Source organism: Anastrepha ludens, chromosome 2 (genome assembly GCF_028408465.1).
Source record: "Anastrepha ludens isolate Willacy chromosome 2, idAnaLude1.1, whole genome shotgun sequence".
NCBI classification, from domain to species: Eukaryota; Metazoa; Arthropoda; class Insecta; order Diptera; family Tephritidae; genus Anastrepha; species Anastrepha ludens.
The window spans coordinates 11,265,386-11,287,543 of NC_071498.1; the positions used below are offsets into that span (position 1 = coordinate 11,265,386).

Genomic DNA, 22,158 nt, shown 5'->3' on the forward strand with positions numbered 1-22,158 from the left:
GTAACTCGTCACCGGTTTCTATAAAAACCTATCGAGAGATGATTAACAATTTTTTATGGCCGGAATCGTATGATATTGATCTAGACCGTGTTATCTCTCGAAGAGGTGATCACAATTGGCCACCGAGATCTTGTGATTTAACACCTTGTGACTTTTTTCTTGGGGGCCACGTGAAAGAAAAGGCCTTTGCCAACAGCCCAGGGTCGATTCAAGACCTCAAAGGTGTAATTCGGAAGGCTATCGAGGGCATAGGAGGAGCAGCCATTTTGCAATACGGTTATGGAGAATTTCATGAAAAGGATATTGTCCTGTCTAGCGTGGTCGTGGTGGTCATTTACCTGATGTTATTTTCCCCTATTAACGGCATATGTTCCTCCTTATAATGAAATAAAATTCCGATCATTTCGATTAAAAAATAGAATTTTTCTTTGAATACCAAAATAACAATTCTCTTATTTAAAAACTCTATATTTAGACAGATTAAAGCCACAAGTTCGTTCAATGAGGGCAGTGTAGAGTGAGGAGGGAGGAGGAGGGACACTCCTGGTAGTGCTACAAGGGGCCTACAGCAGCTAAATACTTACTTGAAGGCGACATGAAGCTATGGGGACCTCCGTTCAACGAAAAAAACAAATCAAGCTGTACTCCACAAAATGTCCAAAAGGCTCTGCCCTGAACTTTTGAGCTAATAGTGGGGGAGCTGGATAGCATTTTCAGTACATTCAAATTCTTAACTGCTTTAGCTATGAAGAAAACGGTCTTACAGTCAAATGTCTTTGCAACACTTAAAGTAACCCAGACTGGATAATTACAGGAAAGTAGCGAGGACTTGGATTTCCCATCTGCAGTGATATCCAAGCTGTTCTCTAAGCCTTAGAAACTGCTCGCACTTCTTCAAAAATAGGCAGAATCAAACTCCGTAGTCATCCGCATATGATCGGGATTTGGGCTACGGACTCTTGTCGTTTCTGCGACCAATCTCAGGAAGCTCCAGTGCTGAAATGCAGTGCTATAGCGCGGAGAAGGTTGAGACATCTTGGCCAACTGCAGCCAGTTGCACAGGTCAGGGACTGAGACCATAGCCTGTTGGCAGCTCTGATAGTGTGTTTGTCTATAAGCATCTTACAAGTTGCTAAAGGTATAGGTCTGTTCCCTTTGTCTGGTTGGATCGGTAATGTGATACCCAATCTCGCTAGTTCATCTGCTTTACAGTTGCCTTCTAAGTCTCTATGACACGGCACCCAGAGCAGGTTTATTACAAAGTACTGTGATAGTTCTGTCAGAACGTCGATACATTCTTTTACTGTCTTCGAGTTAATATTAAGCGATTTTAAAGCTTTCAGGGCCGATTGGCTATCTGAGTTATATCTCTTGTAGTGAGGACACTTTTATTTAGGGCTAGCAGGCCTTAATCGAACCCAGCTCTATTCTGATTTTCATATGGGATGATCAGAGGGTACAACAGACCATGAGGTCGCAGTGCAAACCTCATAGAATATCTATCGATTGACACCATTTTGAAAACGAATTTTTTTTCTATACATTTTACTTTTACTCCACTTATACTCAAAATTTCCTGAGTTAACCCAACCCAGTGTCTTGCTAACGGAGCCGAATTGTCAAGAGGGAACGAGAAGCTGCTTACTGAGCAAGCTTTTTGTTATTGAATCATGGTTATACGCCCTGCATATTTCATATGAGCAAGAAAAGCTCAAATCTTTCACAAATTAGAAATTGAATGTAAGAAAATTTAAGAATCTACCCTTCGCACAACTAATAGACGCTTACGCCCTTTTTTGTTGTTTTCATGACAAAAATACGCTCGGAGATTTGCCATTGCCTGCCGAGTGGCAATCGCCAATAGAAAAAACTTTTTAATCATTCGGCGTTTCATGCACGGAGCTTCGAACCCGAGAACTACTGAATGGTCGGACGAAGCGGCATATTCATATGGACGAGAGTGTTCAAAAAGTGTCGCAAATTTTGAATTTTCGCAGATTACGTATATTCGAATTTCGATTTTTTTGTGGCGATAAGTTGGTACTCTTGTCTCTCACTCATGCCGTCGAGTTCGGCCATTTTGAATATTCAGTTAATTGTTGACAGCTGCTTTGCTTGCACGTGTTTCAGCTCGTCTTCGATTTTTACCTTTTCAAAAAAGTGGATCAAAGAACCTGTTGCGAACCAAAGAACATCGTTGCTTTTGTGAGAAAAACGAGATTAAGAGCGCGGATGCATTCCGAATGTTGACTGTGACATACGGAGAAGCTACTTTGGACCGGTGGTGCAAAATGTTCATAGAAGGCCGAGAAGATGTGTACGTCGAAAAGCGTGCCGGATGCCCGAACAACAACAGACGAAAAAATTGATGAAGTGAAGAAAATGTTATTGGCCAATCGTCGAATCACCGTTAGAGAAGTTGCTGAGGACCTAGACATATCGATTGGCTCGTGCCATTCGATTTTTTTCAATGATTTGGGCTTGACTGTCCAAACTGCTCAATTTCGACCATCGCACGAATATTGCTAATGAGATCTTGGACTCTTGCAGGATGGTTCCATGTGTAGAAGTCCACTCAAGTGGGGAAAGTTACTGATCGCCATTCACTTGGGAATGGCCAGGACGATTCTTCTGCATATGGTTCAAGCAGCTCACAACGGCCGGGATTAGCCCACGTATCCTCTGGGTAGCTTCCGAACACCCGTTCGGGAGTGAGCTAACGTGAGAGGGCGAAACATTCCAGGATAGCTGGTTGTGCGTTGGGTTTGGGACCCGCCACTTAAAAATCCCCTCCAATGAAAAGTTTGAAAAAGCCTCGGATGAGACCTCCCTATACTGATGACGACCCCTGCAAACGAACTAAGGACTATGATTTGAGGGCATGCACCTGGAATGTCCGGTCCCTTAATGGGGAAGGTGCCTCTGCCCGGCTGGTTGATGTCCTCGCGAGAGTAAAGGCTGACATCACTGCCATCCAAGAGATGCGATGGACGGGGCAAGGAAAGAAAACCATAGGACCTTGCGACGTCTACTACAGCTGCCATGTAAAGGAGCGCAAGTTCGGTGTCGGATTTGTTGTGGGAGAGAGACTTCGTCGCCAAGTACTGTCGCTCACTCCGGTGGACGCAATAATGCGCATCAAAGCCCGTTTTTTTAACATATCGCTAATTTGCGCCCACGCCCCGACGGAAGAGAAGGGCGATGCGACCAAAGATTCTTTCTATGAGCGCCTGGAACGCTCCTATGAGCGCTGCCCCCGCCACGACATAAAAATCGTGCTTGGCGACTTTAACGCCAGGGTGGGCAAGGAGGGAATTTTTGGTCCCACAGTCGGAAAATTCAGCCTGCACAACGAAACATCCGGTAACGGACAGAGGCTGATCGACTTCGCCGGGGCCCGAAACATGGTAATCTGCAGCACCAGATTCCAGCATAAGGAGATTCACCAAGCCACCTGGCTGTCTCCAGATCGAAAAACACGAAACCAGATCGATCATGTTGTGATAGATGGAAGACACTCTTCTAGTGTATTAGATGTACGTACGATCCGAGGACCCAACATCGACTCGGATCACTACCTTGTTGCAGCCAAACTGCGCACACGCCTCTGTGCAGCAAAAAACGTGCATCTACCTACGCAAAGAATGTTCGACATCGAAAAGCTGCAATCACAACAGACAGCCAGAAGATTCGCCACTCGACTCTCACTCCTGCTCTCAGAGAGTACTGCCCAACAAACCGGCATCCACGAACAATGGAGCAACATTTCTCGTTCTCTACGTACCGTCGCCGAAGAAGAAATCGGATTCCGGCGAGCCCGAAAAAACAATTGGTACGACGAGGAATGTCATGCTGCCGCAGAAAGAAAAGATGCCGCCTATAGAGCCACGCTGCGATCGGGCGCAACGCGAGCCATGTGGGACCGCTACAGAGAGCTGAAAAAGGAAAAGAGACGTATTATCCGAAAGAAGAAACGAGAGGCCGAAATACGTGAGTGCGAAGAGCTTGAGATGCTGGCCAACAGGAACAACGCCCGAAAATTCTACCAGAAAGTTCGGCGGCTTACAGAAGGTTTTAAGATCGGGGCGTTTTCCTGTAAGAACAAAGACGGCGAACTGGTGACTGACGTACAGAGCAATCTTAAATTATGGAGGGAACACTTCTCGAACCTATTAAACAGTGACAGCTGCGCATGTCACCGAGAAAGTGAAGATCCCGATACCCCAATCGTTGACGACGGAATTGTCGTTCCGCTACCCGATCATGACGAGGTGAGAATAGCGATAACGCGGCTAAAGAACAACAAAGCCGCGGGCGCCGACGGACTGCCGAGTGAGCTATTCAAACATGGCGGCAAGGAGCTGGTAAGGTGCATGCATCAGCTTCTATGCAAAATATGGTCGGATGAAAGCATGCCTGCCGATTGGAATTTAAGTGTGCTCTGCCCAATCCATAAGAAGGGCGATCCTGCAATTTGTGCCAATTACCGCGGGATTAGTCTTCTAAATAACGCCTATAAGGTTCTAACGAGCGTATTGTGTGAAAGGCTGAAGCCCACCGTCAACCAACTGATTGGACCTTATCAGTGTGGCTTCAGACCTGGAAAGTCTACCATCGACCAAATATTCTCAATACGCCAAATCTTGGAAAAGACCCATGAAAGGAGAATCGACACACACCATCTTTTCGTCGACTTCAAAGCTGCATTCGACAGTACGGAAAGGAGTTACCTGTATGCCGCGATGTCTGAATTTGGTATCCCCGCAAAACTAATACGGCTATGTAAGATGGCAGCGCCGTCAGAATTGGGAAGGACCTCTCCGAGCCGTTTGATACCAAACGAGGTTTCAGACAGGGTGACTCGCTGTCGTGTGACTTCTTTAACCTGATGTTGGAGAGCATCGTACGAGCCGCAGAACTTAATCGCTCAGGCACAATTTTTTATAAGAGCGTACAATTGTTGGCGTATACCGATGATATTGACATCATCGGCCTTAACAACCGCGCTGTTAGTTCTGCCTTCTTCAAACTGGATAAAGAGGCAAAGCGAATGGGTCTGGTGGTGAACGAGGACAAAACGAAATACCTCCTGTCTTCAAACAAACAGTCGGCGCACTCGCGTATCGGCACCCACGTCACTGTAGACAGTTATAATTTCGAGGTTGTAAAAGACTTCGTCTATTTAGGAACCAGCATTAACACCGATAACAATGTCAGCCTTGAAATCCAACGTAGAATCTCTCTTGCCAACATGGGCTACTTTGGACTAAGTAGGCACCAGAGCAGTAAAGTCCTCTCTCGACGAACAAAACTAACACTCTACAAGACTCTCATCATGCCCGTCCTAACGTATGGCGCAGAGAGAAAGATTCTGCGTAAGATTTTTGGACCTTTGCACGTTGGCAATGGCGAATATCGCAGACGATGGAACTATGAGCTGTATGAGCTTTACGACGACATAGACATAGCGCAGCGAATAAAGATCCAGCGGCTACGTTGGCTGGGTCATGTCGTCCGAATGGATACAAACGCTCTGGCTTTGAAAGTATTCGATGCGGTACCAGCTGGTGGTAGCAGAGGAAGAGGGCTGCCTCCTCTGCGTTGGAAAGATCAGGTGGAGAAGGACTTGGCTTCACTTGGTGTGTCCAACTGGCGCCGGTTAGCACGAGAAAGAAACGAATGTCGCGCTTTGTTAAACTCGGCCAAAATCGCGTAAGCGGTTATAGCGCCAATTAAGAAGAAGAAGATCTTGGACTCTGTCCGCGACGACCCAAATTTCCTCCAGAGGGTCATAACTGGTGACGCATCGTGGGTTTATGGTTATGACGTGGAAACCAAACCTCAACCATCTCAATGGAAACTGCCGCACGAACCAAGACCGAAAAAAGCGCGCCAAGTTCGGTCGAATGTAAAAGTTTTGCTTACCGTTTTCTTTGATAGCAGGGGCGTTATGCATGATGAGTTCTTGCCACAGGATAAAACGGTCAGTAAAATTACCTGCAAGTTATGCCCAATTTGCACGAAGCAATCCGCCAGAAATGCTCGGATTTATGGAAGAACAAAAATTGGCTCTTGCATCACGATAACGCCCCTGCTCACACATCGTTGCTTGTGCGCGACTTTTTGGCCAAAAACAACATGCTAATGAGAGAGAGGGTCACCGTATTCCCCAGATCTGGCCCCCTGTGACTTTTTCTTGTTCCCGAAACTGAAGAGGCCCATGAAAGGACGACGCTACGCTACGATTGACGAGATAAAGACGGCATCGAAGGAGGAGCTGAACAAGATAAAAAAATTATTTTTTGAAGTGCTTCGAAGATTGGAAAAAACGTTGGCACAAGTTCATAATATCTCATGGGGATTGCTTTGAAGGGAACAAAATAGATATTCAGGAATAAATAAATAATTTTTGAAAAAACACAAAATTCGCAATACTTTTTGAGCACATCTCGTACGTTTCTAAATCTATTTTGACTCCATTCGCTTCATACAAACAGCATTCGCATAACCAACTGCTCTACTGAACTTGGGTATAAAATTTAAGCCAAAAAAAGAGTTTGCTTATCGTCGAAAATTTTTTGACACATATGTACATGCACGTTATATGTATCTCACATCAGCATCAACAAAGCGAGAGAGCATTCAACAATCAATTTGTGATTGACATTCGGATGAGTTGGACATTTGGCAGTAGTGTTGAGTGGCTACTACGGGTCGTATGTGATATATATGCTTATATACTGGTATAGGTATATGTTCCTACTCACACGTAGGAGAAGTGAGAGATAGCAATGCTTCATAGGGTGTGGGAGAAGTGCCATACATGTATACTTGTAATTGGCACAGCCATCGCTTTAGAGAAATGTCTAGTTCGAATCTGAATAAATACAAACGTACCAATAATAAGAAAATGGCTCAGTACTACTGTGTAAGTAAGAATGTGTTGCACGTAAATTGACACGCTTGAACAAAGAAAATGATTATAATTGCAACTTCGGTTGGACAATGGCCAGCTGATGCCTGCACCGATTCTCCCATTCATAGCCTGCGTAGGAGCCAAAGTGATGCAAGAAACGTAACCCTTTCGATGGCACTTACTAACTAATTGGCTAAGATACGAGATATACAAGGCATTGGCATAGATACAACTACAAATGCAAACACATAAATTCATGCACACATACATACAAGCATACACGAGTATAAGAATTTCTTGTATCCATTTTAAAAATTAATATCGTTTTTTTTTGTGTCTTGTTTGTTTGTCAGCAAATCAAAGAAGCTATTGCAGGAAGTGAAAGTCTTATGCTGACAATTTTGAACCACAAATGCCCAGAAGCTTCTAAGGCAACTACACGTACTGAGTATCCATGTAGCCAAGGTAACAAGTAAAGAGTAAATACAACTGTCAGGCAGGAGAAGGAAGAACACATGAAACAATAATACAACTGACATTGTTCTGCACGCCGATGGAAAATCATAGTGCGGCAGTGTATGGCACGAAGACAACTTGAATGACATTGCTGCGCTGCTACAATAGATATCATCCTTAAGGATTTCGGTCGCATTAAGCAAAGCAAAAATAGAATCAAACGTTGTTTTAAGATACAGAGATACAGAAACGTTAGACTGCAAGTGTGTATATATGTACCATGTATGTAAGTATGAAAGTGTAAGAGTTGCTCACTTAAGAAATTCTTTCCCTGCCGTAAAAGTGGTCAATGTCGTACAAAGGAGCATTACTTATCTTCTTTCTTGCTTACATTTTAACTGGTGCAAAGCTGGTTAGGAAATATGGCACTGGATAAAGTTGAGAAATAAAGGGCTCACAAATTTTTGGCTGTCTGTGAAAATTTTTTTAGTTTGAAAAATAAATGAATTTAGCATCACTTAAATATTTCATCAATGCTTTAACTACTCGACTATTACAAAATGAAGTTCAAAATAAGCAAGACTGGCGTCATAAAAAATTGTCTGATAGTGCTATCGTTTTAATGAGTTAGTGCGCTAGAAGCTACATCCCTAGCTGACTTTCAGTGAAAGCTTGGTGACATTCGGTTCAGTGGAAGCGAAGTTATTCCGGCTAAAGTGTCAGTATGTTTGCGTCATCGGTACAAAAATGAGTTTCGAACAAAGAGCTAATATCAAATTTTGTTTTAAAATCGGTAAAACGTTTACCGAAACATTTAAATTGATGAAAAAAGCTTATGGCGACGATTTTCTATCTCGTGGCAGAGTTCATGAGTGGCTTACACGTTTCAGAGATGGTTGTGAGGATATAAATGACAATGAACATACAGGCCACCCAAAGTCAGTAATCACTAATCACCGGAAAATCCATCGAAAGTGTTCGTATATTTATGAAAAATGAACCGAAATTATAGTGGAAATTAATGAAATCGGAGTTGAATATCTCCAAAACATCGATTCATCGCATTTAACTGATCAGTTGGGTCTGTGCGCGTTTCATTACGCACAAGTTAACTGAGGATGAAAAATTGCTCAGAATTCAATATTCGAAAGACCTCATTAAAGAGGCGAGAAAAGACGAGAACTTCCTTTACAATATTGTAACTGGTGATGAAATGGTGGATGATGGTGTTTCCAATACGAACCTGAAACTAAGCCTCTGGGTACCGAATAGAAGGCCCTAAACAAGCCACCACCCAAACAATCGCGTTTGGAGAAGTCAAAAATCAAGTCGATGCTCATTTGTTTTTACGATTCCGAGGGAATTGTCCACAAGGAGTTCCTGCCAAAGGGCCAAACCATCACTGCAATTTCTGGACGTTTTGAAGCGTTTGGTGCATCGCATTCGCCGCGATCGTCCTGAATAGCGCGAAGGAGGAAGCTGGCGCTTATTGCATGATAATACACCATCTCATCGATCCACTCTTGTGACTGATTTTTTAGCTAGAAATCGCATTTTAACCATTAATCACTCACCGCATTCGCCTGATATGGCTCCCTATGACTCCTACCTATTCGGAAAATTGCATTTGACCGTGAAAGGAAAACGTTTTGCGTCCGTAGAGGTTATCCAAAAAGATTGTACCGGCTCCATTGACCTGAGACATTCTTTCTAAAAGCTTTTACATTACGCAAAACAGAGGGGACTATGTATTTTGAATAAATAAACTCGAAGTTATCAAGACAAAGCTCCTGTCGTTTCTATTTTAACTTAGTCTTGTTTATTTTGGTATTCAGCTTGTAAGGCTTTAGAGGCTTTCTTTGTTTTACTTCCACATTTAATCTCCCTGACAGTTGGTTATCTACAACAAAACTTATGTATCTAGTCGATGTTTTTGGTGCCATCTCAACTCCTACAAGGCTCGGAGGGGACCAGTTTAGAATCTTAATCATTTTGATTTCTACTTTTACCAACTGCACTTTGTAGGGTTAATTCGAAGAAATGCAAGTACGGAATATTCCCTATCTGGTAATCGCAACTGTGGTCGAGTTCCACAAATCACCTCAGTCTTTCCATAATTGAAAGCCTGGCAATGCATTACACAACAGATTTCGAGAATGAGCAATTGAATTGAATAGAACCTAAACCTTTTTGATATACGAGTATAATAACGCAGTATTTTCCTTTACTTTTCCTTTTAAAGAAAATTTACATTAAGCTTCAAAACTTTGATTTTGAGGTATTTATTTTGACTTCGGCCGCCTTAGTCCCGATTTACACAGGGAAACATTTTGTTCGTGGAAGAAGGGGAAGAGAGAGAAGTTTTTATCTCCCGTACTGGCGACGTGTTTTGTGCTTCTTATTCGTACTGTCAAAGTTGAAGTTGGCTGTAAAACAATTTTGGCGGATGCTTCATTCGTTTTCTTCTTTTGTGTGAGAAAGTTCTCTTTTGGTTCCCAATCAAATGGAAGAAATCGACGATGACAAACATGAGAACGCTGCTTGGGAAGTACAGGACGATTTTTGGTAGTAAAATAGATGCTCAAATTGATTTTAAACTATATAATTATATATGATTGGTGCGTACGCCCCTTTTTGGGTGTTTTGACGACCTCCTCCTCCTATTTGTGGCGTGCGTCTTGATGTTGTTCCACAAATTGAGCGACCTACAGTTTCAAGCCGTCTCCGAACGGCAGATATTTTTTATGAGGAGCTTTGTCATGGCAAAAATATACTGGAAGGTTTGCCATTGCCTGCTGAGAGGCGACCGCTATAAGAAAAAACATTTCTTAATTTTGGAGTCTTACCGAGATTAGAACCTTCGTTCTCTCTGAATTCCGAATGGTAGTCACGCACCAACCCATTCGGCTAATTTTAAGTTAAGTTTTTATAAATCAAGTATTTGTAATGAAATTATTTTTTATTTTTATTTATTTGTTTGTTACCAATCGAGTTTGCCTTCTTCATTGAAATATTTAAGAAACTGCTAATGAACGTTCTCCGCTTTACATTTTCGCAGATTGTTGAACATATCCGAACCAGAAGATGGTAAAGAAGTAAACGTCAAAAGCAATCAATGTTGCCGAAAATAATTTTTCCCATATCAACATAAGTGAAACATCAAAAGAGAATTTCCAGTGCCGCCCTTCCAGAAGTCTCTATATATAAATCGGGACTTATTAATCAACGCACTGGACTAGTTCCCCACTAGCCTGAAAACTGTGCGATTTGCTACATGGCTTTCACACACACATATAAAAGTAGGTTTTTCTTTCATCGAATTCCATAGCCTGAGTTACATTGTAGCAAAAGCATGCAGGATGTGCACCAAAGAAATTTTCCAATAATGATATCAGCTTGCAGTCACACTAGCCCACACACACACATGCATACCTGTGCACGTATTTATATACAATCACAGGAGCGCTTATAAGATTTCATTGTGTATGTTTGTGCATGAGTCTGCTGCGTTTCGATAACACAAACTGCAATTCTCCGTTATTGCCTTACAACCTGATATCCAACAATGCTCGTATTTTTCTTTTTATTACCTTTGACTTCTACTTTTTGCTGCTTGTCTATCGATTCGTTTATTTGACTTGGCATCTGTCTATTTCTCTGCTACAAGTCTACCCAATGTTTGTATGATTTGTGTTGCAGCAACGGCGCACTATTATTGCTTTCCTCAATATGTCATGCATACACACATACATGCCATGCATACATATATACAGACACGAATACGTACACATTTATAAGGGCTTTTGCCGTTGTTTAGGTATGCTGAATAGCAGCCCTGACCTAGGCGACTGGCATTTTAGATGACTTCTTCGGTTCGTTCACGGTTTCGTGCAGAATAATGCAATGCAGTGCACAATTCTCAGTATGAATTTCATTTTCATTTTCCTTCTACAGGGGGTTTCAAACACTTTAAGATAATCGAGGCAGCTCGCTTAAAGCCAATAACAAATGTAGTAGCAGCAAAACGTAAATCTACAACGACAACTGACAAAAAGCGAACTGTTGTCAATTCAAAGGCATGTACCTACACAAATACTTACGAGTATGTACGCATGTACGCCTATATATGTATACAGAAATGCATCTAAGCGCATAACCAATAGCTTCTTACATTTCCTGCAGGATAAATGTATTGCCAGGTCACGCATACTCACGTCCGTGTGCTGCTAAGTGACTTGCAACTACCAATGCCATCAATTGAGGAAACGGATATAATAACTAAAACTGTCTTATTACCAGCGTTTGGTTGGGATTTGCAGTGTAATGTCTGCATGGCAATGCTGCTAAATCTAGCCAATGACTTATTGTGGGTTACAAAGCCGAATTGAAGATTGTGCGCAAATTAAGACGGGCATGTTGCATGTGGCTTTCTGCATATGTACGAGATGTATGTGGGTACAAGTAAATCTGGTATAAATAAATATCCAAAACGTTCATTAACGTATTTGGAACTAAGCTGATTAGAATTACAGAATAACATTTTTAAATCGTTTCCTGTGGATCTATTGGAGGAGAACTGAGTTGGAATCATATCCTGCAGCAGGGATCTACTTGTAATTTGACAGATATAAGAATTGTTGATAATACAGGGTCCGGCACTCGAAGTGTAACCAACTTCAGACCACTCGCGCAGCTAATGCACGGCCATCAGCAGTTTGTTAGTTGGCTAAATGACAATCCAGATTATTGTTTACAAGCGCGCGGAAGCATTTTGTCGAGAGTAAACGCAAAAAAAGAAAATCAGTAAGAGATTTCAAACGTAATAGTGTGATTGCATTATATTTGGTTGGAAAATCACAACCAGCGATTGTTCGTGAGCTCGAGCGCCTTAAGGTAAATAAAATGTTTGCTTATCGCACCATTACTCGTTACAATGATACTGGTAGCATCGTGAAACGTCGTGGAGGTGGTCATCAAAAGACTACAACGTCAAGTGAAATGGTTCAAAACGTGAAGAAGCGACTTGAGCGAAATCGCCGACGAAGTTCCAATCAAATGGCGAAAGAACTGAAAATATCTGACCGTAGCATCCGCCACATACTGAAATTTCATCTCAAAGCCAAGCCTTACAAGATCCAAGAGGCGCGTGATCTCACACCAAAGCAACAAGTCAGACTTGAGAGAGCGAAGCAGTTGCTTCGTTGTTCGAGTTGGCCGAAAGCGGTCAATTTCCGAACATTGTGTTTTCTAACAAGACAATTTTTCTAATTGAGCAGTTCGTAAACTCCGATGGGGTTTATTTGGCCGACCGTTCATACAAGAATTTGAGTCATCGATTGGCCACCAGGTGGCAGCACAAGTAATGGTTTGGGCCGCTGTAATCGCAGATGCGTGCTCTCCAATCGTTTTATAGAGTCTGGCGTCAAGGTAAATGAGAAATCTTATCGGGAAAGTATTCTGGAGGTTGCTTTGAAGCCGTGGGCAGACAAACATTTCGGTGGCAGGCCATGGACGTTTTAACAGGACTCGGCACCGTCTCACAAAGTTCGAGTGAACCAATAATAGTCAAAGCAACGTTCCAAACTTGCGATGGATTATTCTCTTGGAGCCATTTTGGGGAGCAAGGTCCGAACAAAAAGATTCACCAGTCTCGAGGCGCTGGAAAAAGCCATTGTCCGCGAGTGGGCCTAGAAAACCTGCATTCACATTCGGGCAGCTTGCGATTCGTTTCTGGACGGTCTCAAGGCCATAGTCAAGGCAAAAGGTAGTCATATCGAGTAAAAGTAAATTGATTTGGTATTATTTTTTATACATTTTTTACTTTGAATTGAATAAAAGTAATTTCCAAACTAAATGTATTGCCTTTTTAATTGGTTACACTTCGAGTGCCGAATCCCGTATATGTACATAGCTGCAATACCGTACTTGCCCAAACTTGCCATTTTGACCAAAAATTACTAGACATCGATCCCGTACGCGTAAATCTATTAAAAGAGAACGTAGTTGAGAGAATAAGCAAGGCTTTATTTTTGTCAGAAGCTACCAGTTTTATGCCGGACCCGGATTTATATCCGATCAAGGACTATCACTTCAGCAGAATTCCCCATATACATATGTTTTATGCTACTACAACAACAACAAAAACCTACGCCAGGACGAACCCGACGAAGTACAACGACAAGGTGGATATCACCTTCAAGGGTTGTACTTCGTCGGACCCGAAGAGATGCGCGAACTATTTTAGCCGGCAATTCATACTGCATCCTCCGGCCGACAGATCCAAGTGTAGTGCCACCAGACGGCTGCACAAACTGACGCACAACAGTGCGCCACTTACTTTCTCCAGCAATGAGGTGCAAGGAGCCATCAACCATATGAAACTTTCTAAAGCCATTGACCCAAACGGACTAGACATGCTGATGTTGAAAAAGCTGGGTCCATTGAGAGTAGAGTACCCCACAAGGGTTTTCAATCTGTCCTTGACCACCTTCATCATCCCTGACAAGTGGAAAGCAGGGAGAGTGGTCCCACTACTGAAACTTGGGAAACCCGCCAACTAAGAGGATTCTTATCGTCCGATAACTCTCCTTTCCTCAGTAGTGAAGATTCTTGAAGCCCTTCCACTCCCACTCCGCACGAAACATCTGACCACAGCCTCATACCAGCATGGCTTCCAAATAGTGCACAATACCACCACAGTTCTCACCGTCATTCACACTCGGATAAACCGCGGGCTCAACCAAAACCCCCCCTTCGAGAGGACTGTCCCAGTAGCGTTGGACCTAAAACAGTCTTTCGCCACAGTCAGCCACGCCACGCTACTAGATGATATTTTACAGTCGACACTCCCGCCAGGGCTGAAGAGGTGGACCGCGAACTACTAGAGTGGTCGTCGTTCGACAGTGATATTTCGAAACCAAATCTCAAAACAGAGGAAAGAGAGGAAGCAATAAGTTCCGCAGGGTGGTGTCCTTTCACCCTTGGTTTTTAACTTCTATATCTCGAAATTCCCCCAGCCATCAGTGGGAGTCGTCCTGGTAGGAGGAGTCTGTGTAGGAGAGACGACTGCATGATAATGGCGTCGGCCAATGACATTGATGGCCTGAGCGCCAAGGTAAACGGCTACCTCGCCTGCCTTGCTCGCTTTTTCACTGCGAGGAACCTACAACTTTCCCCCACGAAGTCCACGGCGACTTTCTTCACCACCTGGATAAAGGAGGTCAAACTGCAACGTAAAGTAAAAGTCGATGACATACCAATTCCAACTGTTAACAACCCCAAAATCTTGGGAGTTACCTTCGACAGTTTTAAACTATGCTGCGCCTGTCTGGTCGCCTGGAAGCAGTGATTCGCAGAGGACGAAGCTACAGACTTGCCAAACACTGCCATTAGGACTGCGACAGGAGATCTTCTGATGTCCCCAATACAACATCTACATTACGAGGTCCATATTCTCCCTGCCGATAAGCATAATAAACTGGTCAGCAGTTCCTGTTAGAGTGTTACCGCAGGTCTCACCCATGCAGACACCTGCTTGTGCCTGAGCCGAATTCCAGGCATCTTCTCACCTAGGCGGACAAAACAGACCCACAATTACTGGATCGCACAGTGTACAGACAGACAATTAACGACATTCATCGGGAGACTCTTATCACCTTCTTACTGGATACTGTAGCAGGTTAAACACCTAGCTATCCAGAATCTACCCCGACATACAAAACATTTGTCCGGCATGTGAAAGCACCCCGAATGACACTGACCACCTTTTCACATGCCCCATCAAACCCACTCACCTAACACCCCTCTCCCTCTGGACGCAACCTGTCGAAAGAACAAGTTTCCTGGAGCCTCGTTTTTTTTTTAGTCAGGAGGTGTAAATCTAAGTGTCAGAAAAATCATCAAAATAAAACTTTTTATAGTTTTCAATTTCATTTAGTCTTAATCTATGTAACTATTCACTATCCGAAGACGCGCATACTCCAACTTCAGGTGCATTTTTCAAACGTGATATTAACTCCTTTGCTGGATTAAAAATGCCATTCGTTTGTTGAGAGCAAATGAAACAACGTTGCGACTTCTTATAGTTTTCCAAGGCGCATTTTTCGCAAAAGTAATGTTTACACCTAAAATGAGTTATGAATCAGTTGTAGAGATTAGAAATACAATAAACAAAATGTGAACTCACTTCGTCACCACTGGATTTTCAAAACTATTGCGGCATATGAAACACTTGAATGGTAATGTTTCCTCATCTGAGTGAATTTCATATTTGGCATCGTCTTCATCAGATTCCCCTTCACCACGTTGGTGGGCAGCATGATCTAGCTCCAACTGCCAACCAGATTTATAATCGCTTCGGTCATGCAAAAATTTGCAACTGTCACCGAATCCGCAATAGCCAGTCTCTTTATAATCCTTACAAATATCAGGTTGGTAATCCCAACGTACAGTAGCGCGCAAATGAGCTGGCGCGCGTATTGGACCCTTTCTCACCATACCCGAACTAGCATTGCCCGCCGCTGTGCCCTCTTTTTTATAGTATTGTGCATAATTATTCATTCCACGGTACAATTTGTCGTCCGCTTTACCCTCAAGCTCTTCGTTAATTTTCAACATTTTTTCATGCAACGCCTGGGCATCGCAGTCTTGTGCTGTTTCTGCTTCATTTATTGATGTAGCGCCCTGATCTTGTGGTCCGTTTGGCAATGCACTTTTCTTTGACTTATATGAAACGCTTACTTTATTATCATCCTCCTCGGTGTCACTGCTAGAAGAGGATTTATTTTGGCGCTCACGCTTAGCGCTCAAGACTTTGGTACTTTGAAAATTCGGATTTGAACGTTTGCGGCGATTATCACCACGCACGACTGCTGAAGAGATTTCAGCTTCGCTACTCTTCCCTGCAAATAGAAAGAAATCACCTATTTCAATGAACTAACTTGGAAGACTCTCAGCCACTAACCTGACTCAGAATCGCTACTCCGCTTGTGGCGAAGCGCTGTTACTTTCCGTATATTGCGCTTTTTGAATCCAAAAGCGGACGTGCTGCTGGCCTCCTCGGACATTATAACATTCCGTTTTTAATAATTACCAAAATATATATTTCACAAATTTGTTTACAATGTCCCTATTTTTCCGCGGGCATCAGCTGATTAGGTATGAAGCAATGCTACCAGACTGCCTTAATAATGATGAGTTACTACGCACAGGGTTGCATTGTACTTGCGTTCTACAAATTTATTTAATTTCTTTTAGGGGTGTTCTCACATACTTAATTTATTTCTATTTGGCTATTTGGTAGAGATTTCTGGCTTTTGCCAATCACCCGTTCACTATCTCCATGCTCGATTAACTTGAGAAAAAATTTGCATGTGAAAGCAACAATAATGTTATCGAGTAAGATTAGCCACTAGCGGATATGGTTATACCCCATTAAATTAATATACAAATTTCAATATTAGAAGTGAACGACGAAAAATTACTTGACTTAGTGAAAAATTATCCGTGTTTTTATGACCAAATGCAAATACTATTCATTCTACTTCAATATCAGCTTTTTATGGTTATGGCATGACCATTCGGCACATGAAAGCAACAATAAAGTTATCGAGTTAGATTAGCCGCTACGAGTATGGTTATACCTCATTAAACTGGTATAACTCCCTGTCTTACAAACAAATATAATTTAAGGCCACTTGCTAACTCTTGGCGAAAAGAAGAGACCTACTGAAACAAAAATATGAATGCCAGATGGCAGGACTGAAATTACCAGAAAATACGAGTACACACATTTAGATTTCAATCTTAGATAGAACGTGTGAACGTGTAAGCGTAAATTGATTAACTATTGAAATTTAATAATTTGATGACTGTGACTTTTATTCAACAATCCAGTGATCGAACAAACATGGAACATATTTAAGTATGTTTTTCGGTACACGTTGCTACGAAAAAAAATGCAGTTTGATGAAAATTCATTTTTTTTAAACATTTTTTGAACAATTTTGGTGTCCACAATTAGTAGAAGCACTTCGTAGTCTCGACTTTAAAAATCTCAAAAAGAAATAATCAAAATAATTTTTAAAAATCCGGATAGGACAGAAGATATCACGAAATCCTGACATCTATAAATTATGAAGAAACACAAGCCAGAAAAAATTTGAATTCTGAGAAAAAATGCCAATGATTAGTATAAGGAACAGAACATATTATATCTGTATGTGTATGCATATTTTTTATTTAATTTTCTTATTTTATTTATTTTTTTCATAAATTAACAAACAGAGGCATTCAATGTACGTACTAAGGCACATTGAACAGGTGATAGTAACAAGGTAATAGAAAAAACACAACAAAGGCAATGTACAAAGTTCCCTCTCCTCCCTCAAGCGGGCACTCAGTACCACAAAAATCCTCAGACGTTTTTGAAATTTTTCATTGGCAAACCAAAACAGAACAATATTTTCCCCCACCAACGACTTTTTGGTTCCCTAACAGGCGGATAAATCACAAACTCCGTCTTATAGTTGTACAAACCATAACATTTACTTAATCTATTCAATTCCTATAAAAGGTATGCAAGCAAATGAAAGTAAGAAATGTAGAATGCAATTTATTTAAATAAATTTGTAATTGTGTAAAAAGTGGATAGAAATATATGCCAAATTGACTTCCGCCCATTTTGAGTATCGAATAGTGGGAAAATATGTAGTCATTGCCAGAACTATTATTAATCTCTACATTTTATATATCAAGCATCTGGTAGCACTAATGGCTTTTTTATTCCACCGTTCATTTTATGACGAGTTCATTTAACCGGCAACAGACTATATAATCTTATAAATCTAAGTGAAGTTTCCAAAGTGCAAGGTCGGAGGATGCGCAGTTTTAATATTTTTTCATTGCATTTACCTATTTTATATTTTTAGCATCCAAAATGGCATTAAAATTGATGAGTACTGTTAAATGTTTCGAAGGAGAACAACGAATTTATTCTCACGCCTCCGAAGTTCTGGGATGCGAGATGAAATTTGGCGTCTATGTTCCACCAACTGCCGTTGAAGGTCACACTTCATGTCCTGTTTTATACTTCCTCAGTGGCCTTACCTGCACACAAGACAATTTTATACAAAAGTCGGGTTTCCAGCAACATGCTGCCAAACATGGCATTGTGGTAGTTAATCCGGACACTTCGCCCCGAGGTTTGGACCTGCCTGGCGAGGACGATGATTGGGACTTTGGCAGTGGTGCCGGCTTCTATGTGGACGCCACTGAGGAACCGTGGTCTAAAAATTACAAAATGTACACATATGTGACTAGCGAATTAGTAGAACTAGTGAACGCCAACTTGCCGGTACTGCCAAATAAGCGTAGTATTTGTGGTCACAGTATGGGAGGTCATGGTGCATTGATATGTGCTTTCAAGAATCCTGGTGTTTATCAATCGGTGTCCGCGTTCGCGCCAATCTCGAACCCCATTCAATGTGCGTGGGGTAAGAAAGCATTCTCCGGTTACTTGGGTGCTGATGAGGAATCTTGGAAACAGTGGGATGGTACTAAGTTAGCAACGGTGTACTCTGGCCCACCATTGGAAATTCTGATAGATCAGGGTACAAAGGACAATTTTTATACGGCGAAACAACTGCTGCCGGAGAACCTGTTAAATGTAGCCACTGACAATGATCACCTGCAACTTATTTTCAAGCAACGAGAGGGATATGACCACAGTTATTTCTTCATTGCTACGTTCATTGGAGAACATTTTGATCATCATGCCAAGTTTTTGAAGGCATAAGCAGTAAATGTTGATGTAAGCAAATCGAAATGGCGAGTTAACGAACTGCATTTATTATTGTTGTTTGTAGATATATGTAATTGTTGAAGAAAATGTTTGAATTGGTAATTTTTGAAAGTGCGATTAAAGTTACATTTGTACATTGTAGAAAAGTAACGTAAATTATGCGTTTTTGAATTGGTCGGCATTTGTATATATTTTATTCTCATTTAGTAAAAGAGGAGATGAGAAACTGATTCAAAAACAATTTCAATTTTAGCAACTCTTAACAGGAGCAAACCTTAGATGACTTTCTAATGTGTGCATGGGGAATGTTTATGCTGCTACAAAAAACATATTACTGATTTATTTAATTATTTCCCTGCTTTCTTTGTTTACATTCCCATTTTTGACTTTTGAGCCAGGAAATTGCAAAATCATAATTGAAGTTTTTGTTTTTCTAGCGAGGTGACTTTCTATGAATTCGCTCTGGATTAGGGTTATGATTGCGTCATTTAATCAGCCACTCTTGAGTCAGTGGAGGATACTTTAAAGTCCGTACACATATGCAGTAATTAGTAATAAATCCACGAAATTAATCTACCCGTTCACATGTGGCAGATTATCTATGAAATTGACAATCAGCTGTCAATACTGCTTTGAAAGGTTTTACGTCATAGAAACTTCTTTGGTGGAAAATTTTGTAGTTCTTGGTTTGTTTAAAGATATTAAAGATATGAAAAATAAACATGGATTTAGGATAGTTAATTTGATTACGCAATTGGCTGATAGTAATAACAGTTGGAGGAAATTCGTAAATGACGTTTACTGAAGTTGCAAAAAATTATGGCAGCAATACACATCCGAAATTCGATATTACTTTTTATAATCAGTTTATGGATACACGCATTTTTTGTGTCATATGAATGCATAGTTAATAATACCTAACAAACCGGCATTCCTGTTATCGTGGCAATTAAACGTACAAAACAATCAAGACGAATTGAATATCTAAGGTGGCGCCATTAAAAAACAGTTATTTTATTTTCCGCGATTTTGACAAGTCTGACGTCAGCTGTCTTCGCAATACAAAACAAACCAAGGTAGGAGAAATTACATGTTTGTGAAAATTCAGTGAATGGATTGATAGTATTGTGATTTGTGAGATTTAAATTAATCAAACTAATGAAACCGAAGTGCCGCGTGCTAAATTGTGACAGTGCAAAACCTCCAAATACAGTTTGTTTGCGTTTTTATGCAAAAGACGTTGTGGCGAGAAAGTGCGTACGTATAATTTCTTGTATTTGGTTGTTTCCATTGCTTGTTCTTCACAAACAAGTAATACCCCTTCCTTTTGCTAGTTTATTCATGGGCTCTTACGACACGGCGAATTTGGAAGGCGCAATCTTGTATTGTATCATTCTTGGGTGGCAATCAAGACGCATTCATTACAGGTGGTGGCACTAAACCAAAAACAATGTTGTGTACCTTTGAATGTTAAACAAATCTACTTTCTATTACCAAAAAGATATTCCATTTTATTGATCATTTTATTTCGTCTTTGGCCAGCAAAGCTCGCCATGTAGCAATTATACCATTATTACTATATTTACATGTTTTTTAAAGCTTAACTGTGGAGTCAATTTCGGATTTAGTGTTTATTTGAAACGAGTTCCAATTTCAATAGGGTATACATAAATAATTTTTTAAATGAGCTGCCAAGGCGAATCCATTAAAGGCGGTGTCGGTAAATCAGCTGATTTATTTTTTTTTCTTTCGTTGTGTCCATGTGGCTGTCAGCACAGAATAAAACAAGGCGAAATTTATATTTTGTTTTCTACTTTTCCAATACCTTGCCGTGACAATCAAACGTACGAAACATTGTTTGTAGTCTAGTGCCATCACCTTTCATAAATGCGCCTTATAAGCTACATAAAATTTTCTTAGCTGAACAGTCCGAATTTACTTGTAATATTCCAAGTATCCTTTGAAACGGTTTGATATTTAAAATGATAATAAATATGTATGTAGTGGATAAAGGTTTGAAAAATTTGATTTTGACGAAAAATAAGGGGAGCACCCTTTAAATTTTTTCTAGTAATCCGATGGATTATTCTTCAACACTTAATATATTTTATCAAAAGTCTTCTAATGAAAACTCGTGCATACCTAAAGTAGCAAATTTAGCTTACATTTCGAGTCTAGTTTCTGTTTCCATCTTTGCATGAAATTGCGATAAAGATTTCACTTCAGTAGGGGAATTCACTTCAGCAGCATTTCCAGTATATGTGTGAGGAATGTTTATGCTGCTACAACAATAACAATTAACACGTTTTAACGGTATACGCATTGTTATATTTCCTCAACCACAATTTTAATGGTTTTATATTCGGCAAAGCATTTCATAACGAAAATCGATAAGACAAAATCAGGCAGTCATCTTCGAGGTTCAAAAATAACAGCAATTTTGACTGAAGAACAGGTAAATCTTGTAACCTTTAAGATAATTCTGCCTTAATAATGCTAGGTTCTAACTGCAGTGCCCGTAGTTGAGCAATGGGGAATATCCATGAGCCAGTCGTGCGTTAGCCGTAGTATGCATCGTGTAGCAGTTGTAACAGATGCAGATGGTGAGGTTTCCTATGACGCACGTGGAGCGGCAAGCAGCAAAATAAATTTTTAATCGAATTGCTTGTCTGTGGTGCGGCTCCTTTTAAAAGCTGTCGATGATATCCTAAAGAATTATATATTATAAAGGGTGGTTAAGTTTCAAGGGCCGGTGTTGATTTTGAATAAAATACAATTTATTTAGGAAATTATGTATTGCCATTTCTCTTTATTATGATAATATTGGTATGGCTCAATTACGTATGGAACAAAATATCGGCCAAATGGCTACCGCGGTCTCGGCGGCACACCTCCATCCGATGATCCAAATTTTCGATGACGATGAGGCATAATAGAGGTTCTATGCCGTTAATGTGCCGAATTATCTTATCCTTTAGCTCTTGAA

At 41.0% G+C, this 22,158-nt stretch overlaps 2 protein-coding genes across 2 annotated transcripts; one reads left to right on the forward strand and one right to left on the reverse strand.

The window, feature by feature from the left end:
- Positions 1 to 15,278: 15,278 nt before the first annotated feature.
- Positions 15,279 to 16,550, reverse strand: LOC128856405 (E3 ubiquitin-protein ligase RNF113A). The gene is made up of 3 exons (XM_054091705.1): positions 16,335 to 16,550; positions 15,558 to 16,272; positions 15,279 to 15,495 (listed from the first exon to the last, which is right to left on the reverse strand). Exons 1-3 carry the CDS (start codon positions 16,435 to 16,437, stop codon positions 15,324 to 15,326), a joined length of 990 nt encoding a protein of 329 aa, XP_053947680.1. The 5' UTR covers positions 16,438 to 16,550; the 3' UTR covers positions 15,279 to 15,323.
- Positions 16,551 to 18,143: 1,593 nt separating this feature from the next.
- Positions 18,144 to 19,322, forward strand: LOC128856413 (S-formylglutathione hydrolase). The gene is made up of 2 exons (XM_054091716.1): positions 18,144 to 18,241; positions 18,301 to 19,322. Exon 2 carries the CDS (start codon positions 18,309 to 18,311, stop codon positions 19,164 to 19,166), a length of 858 nt encoding a protein of 285 aa, XP_053947691.1. The 5' UTR covers positions 18,144 to 18,241; positions 18,301 to 18,308; the 3' UTR covers positions 19,167 to 19,322.
- Positions 19,323 to 22,158: the final 2,836 nt, after the last annotated feature.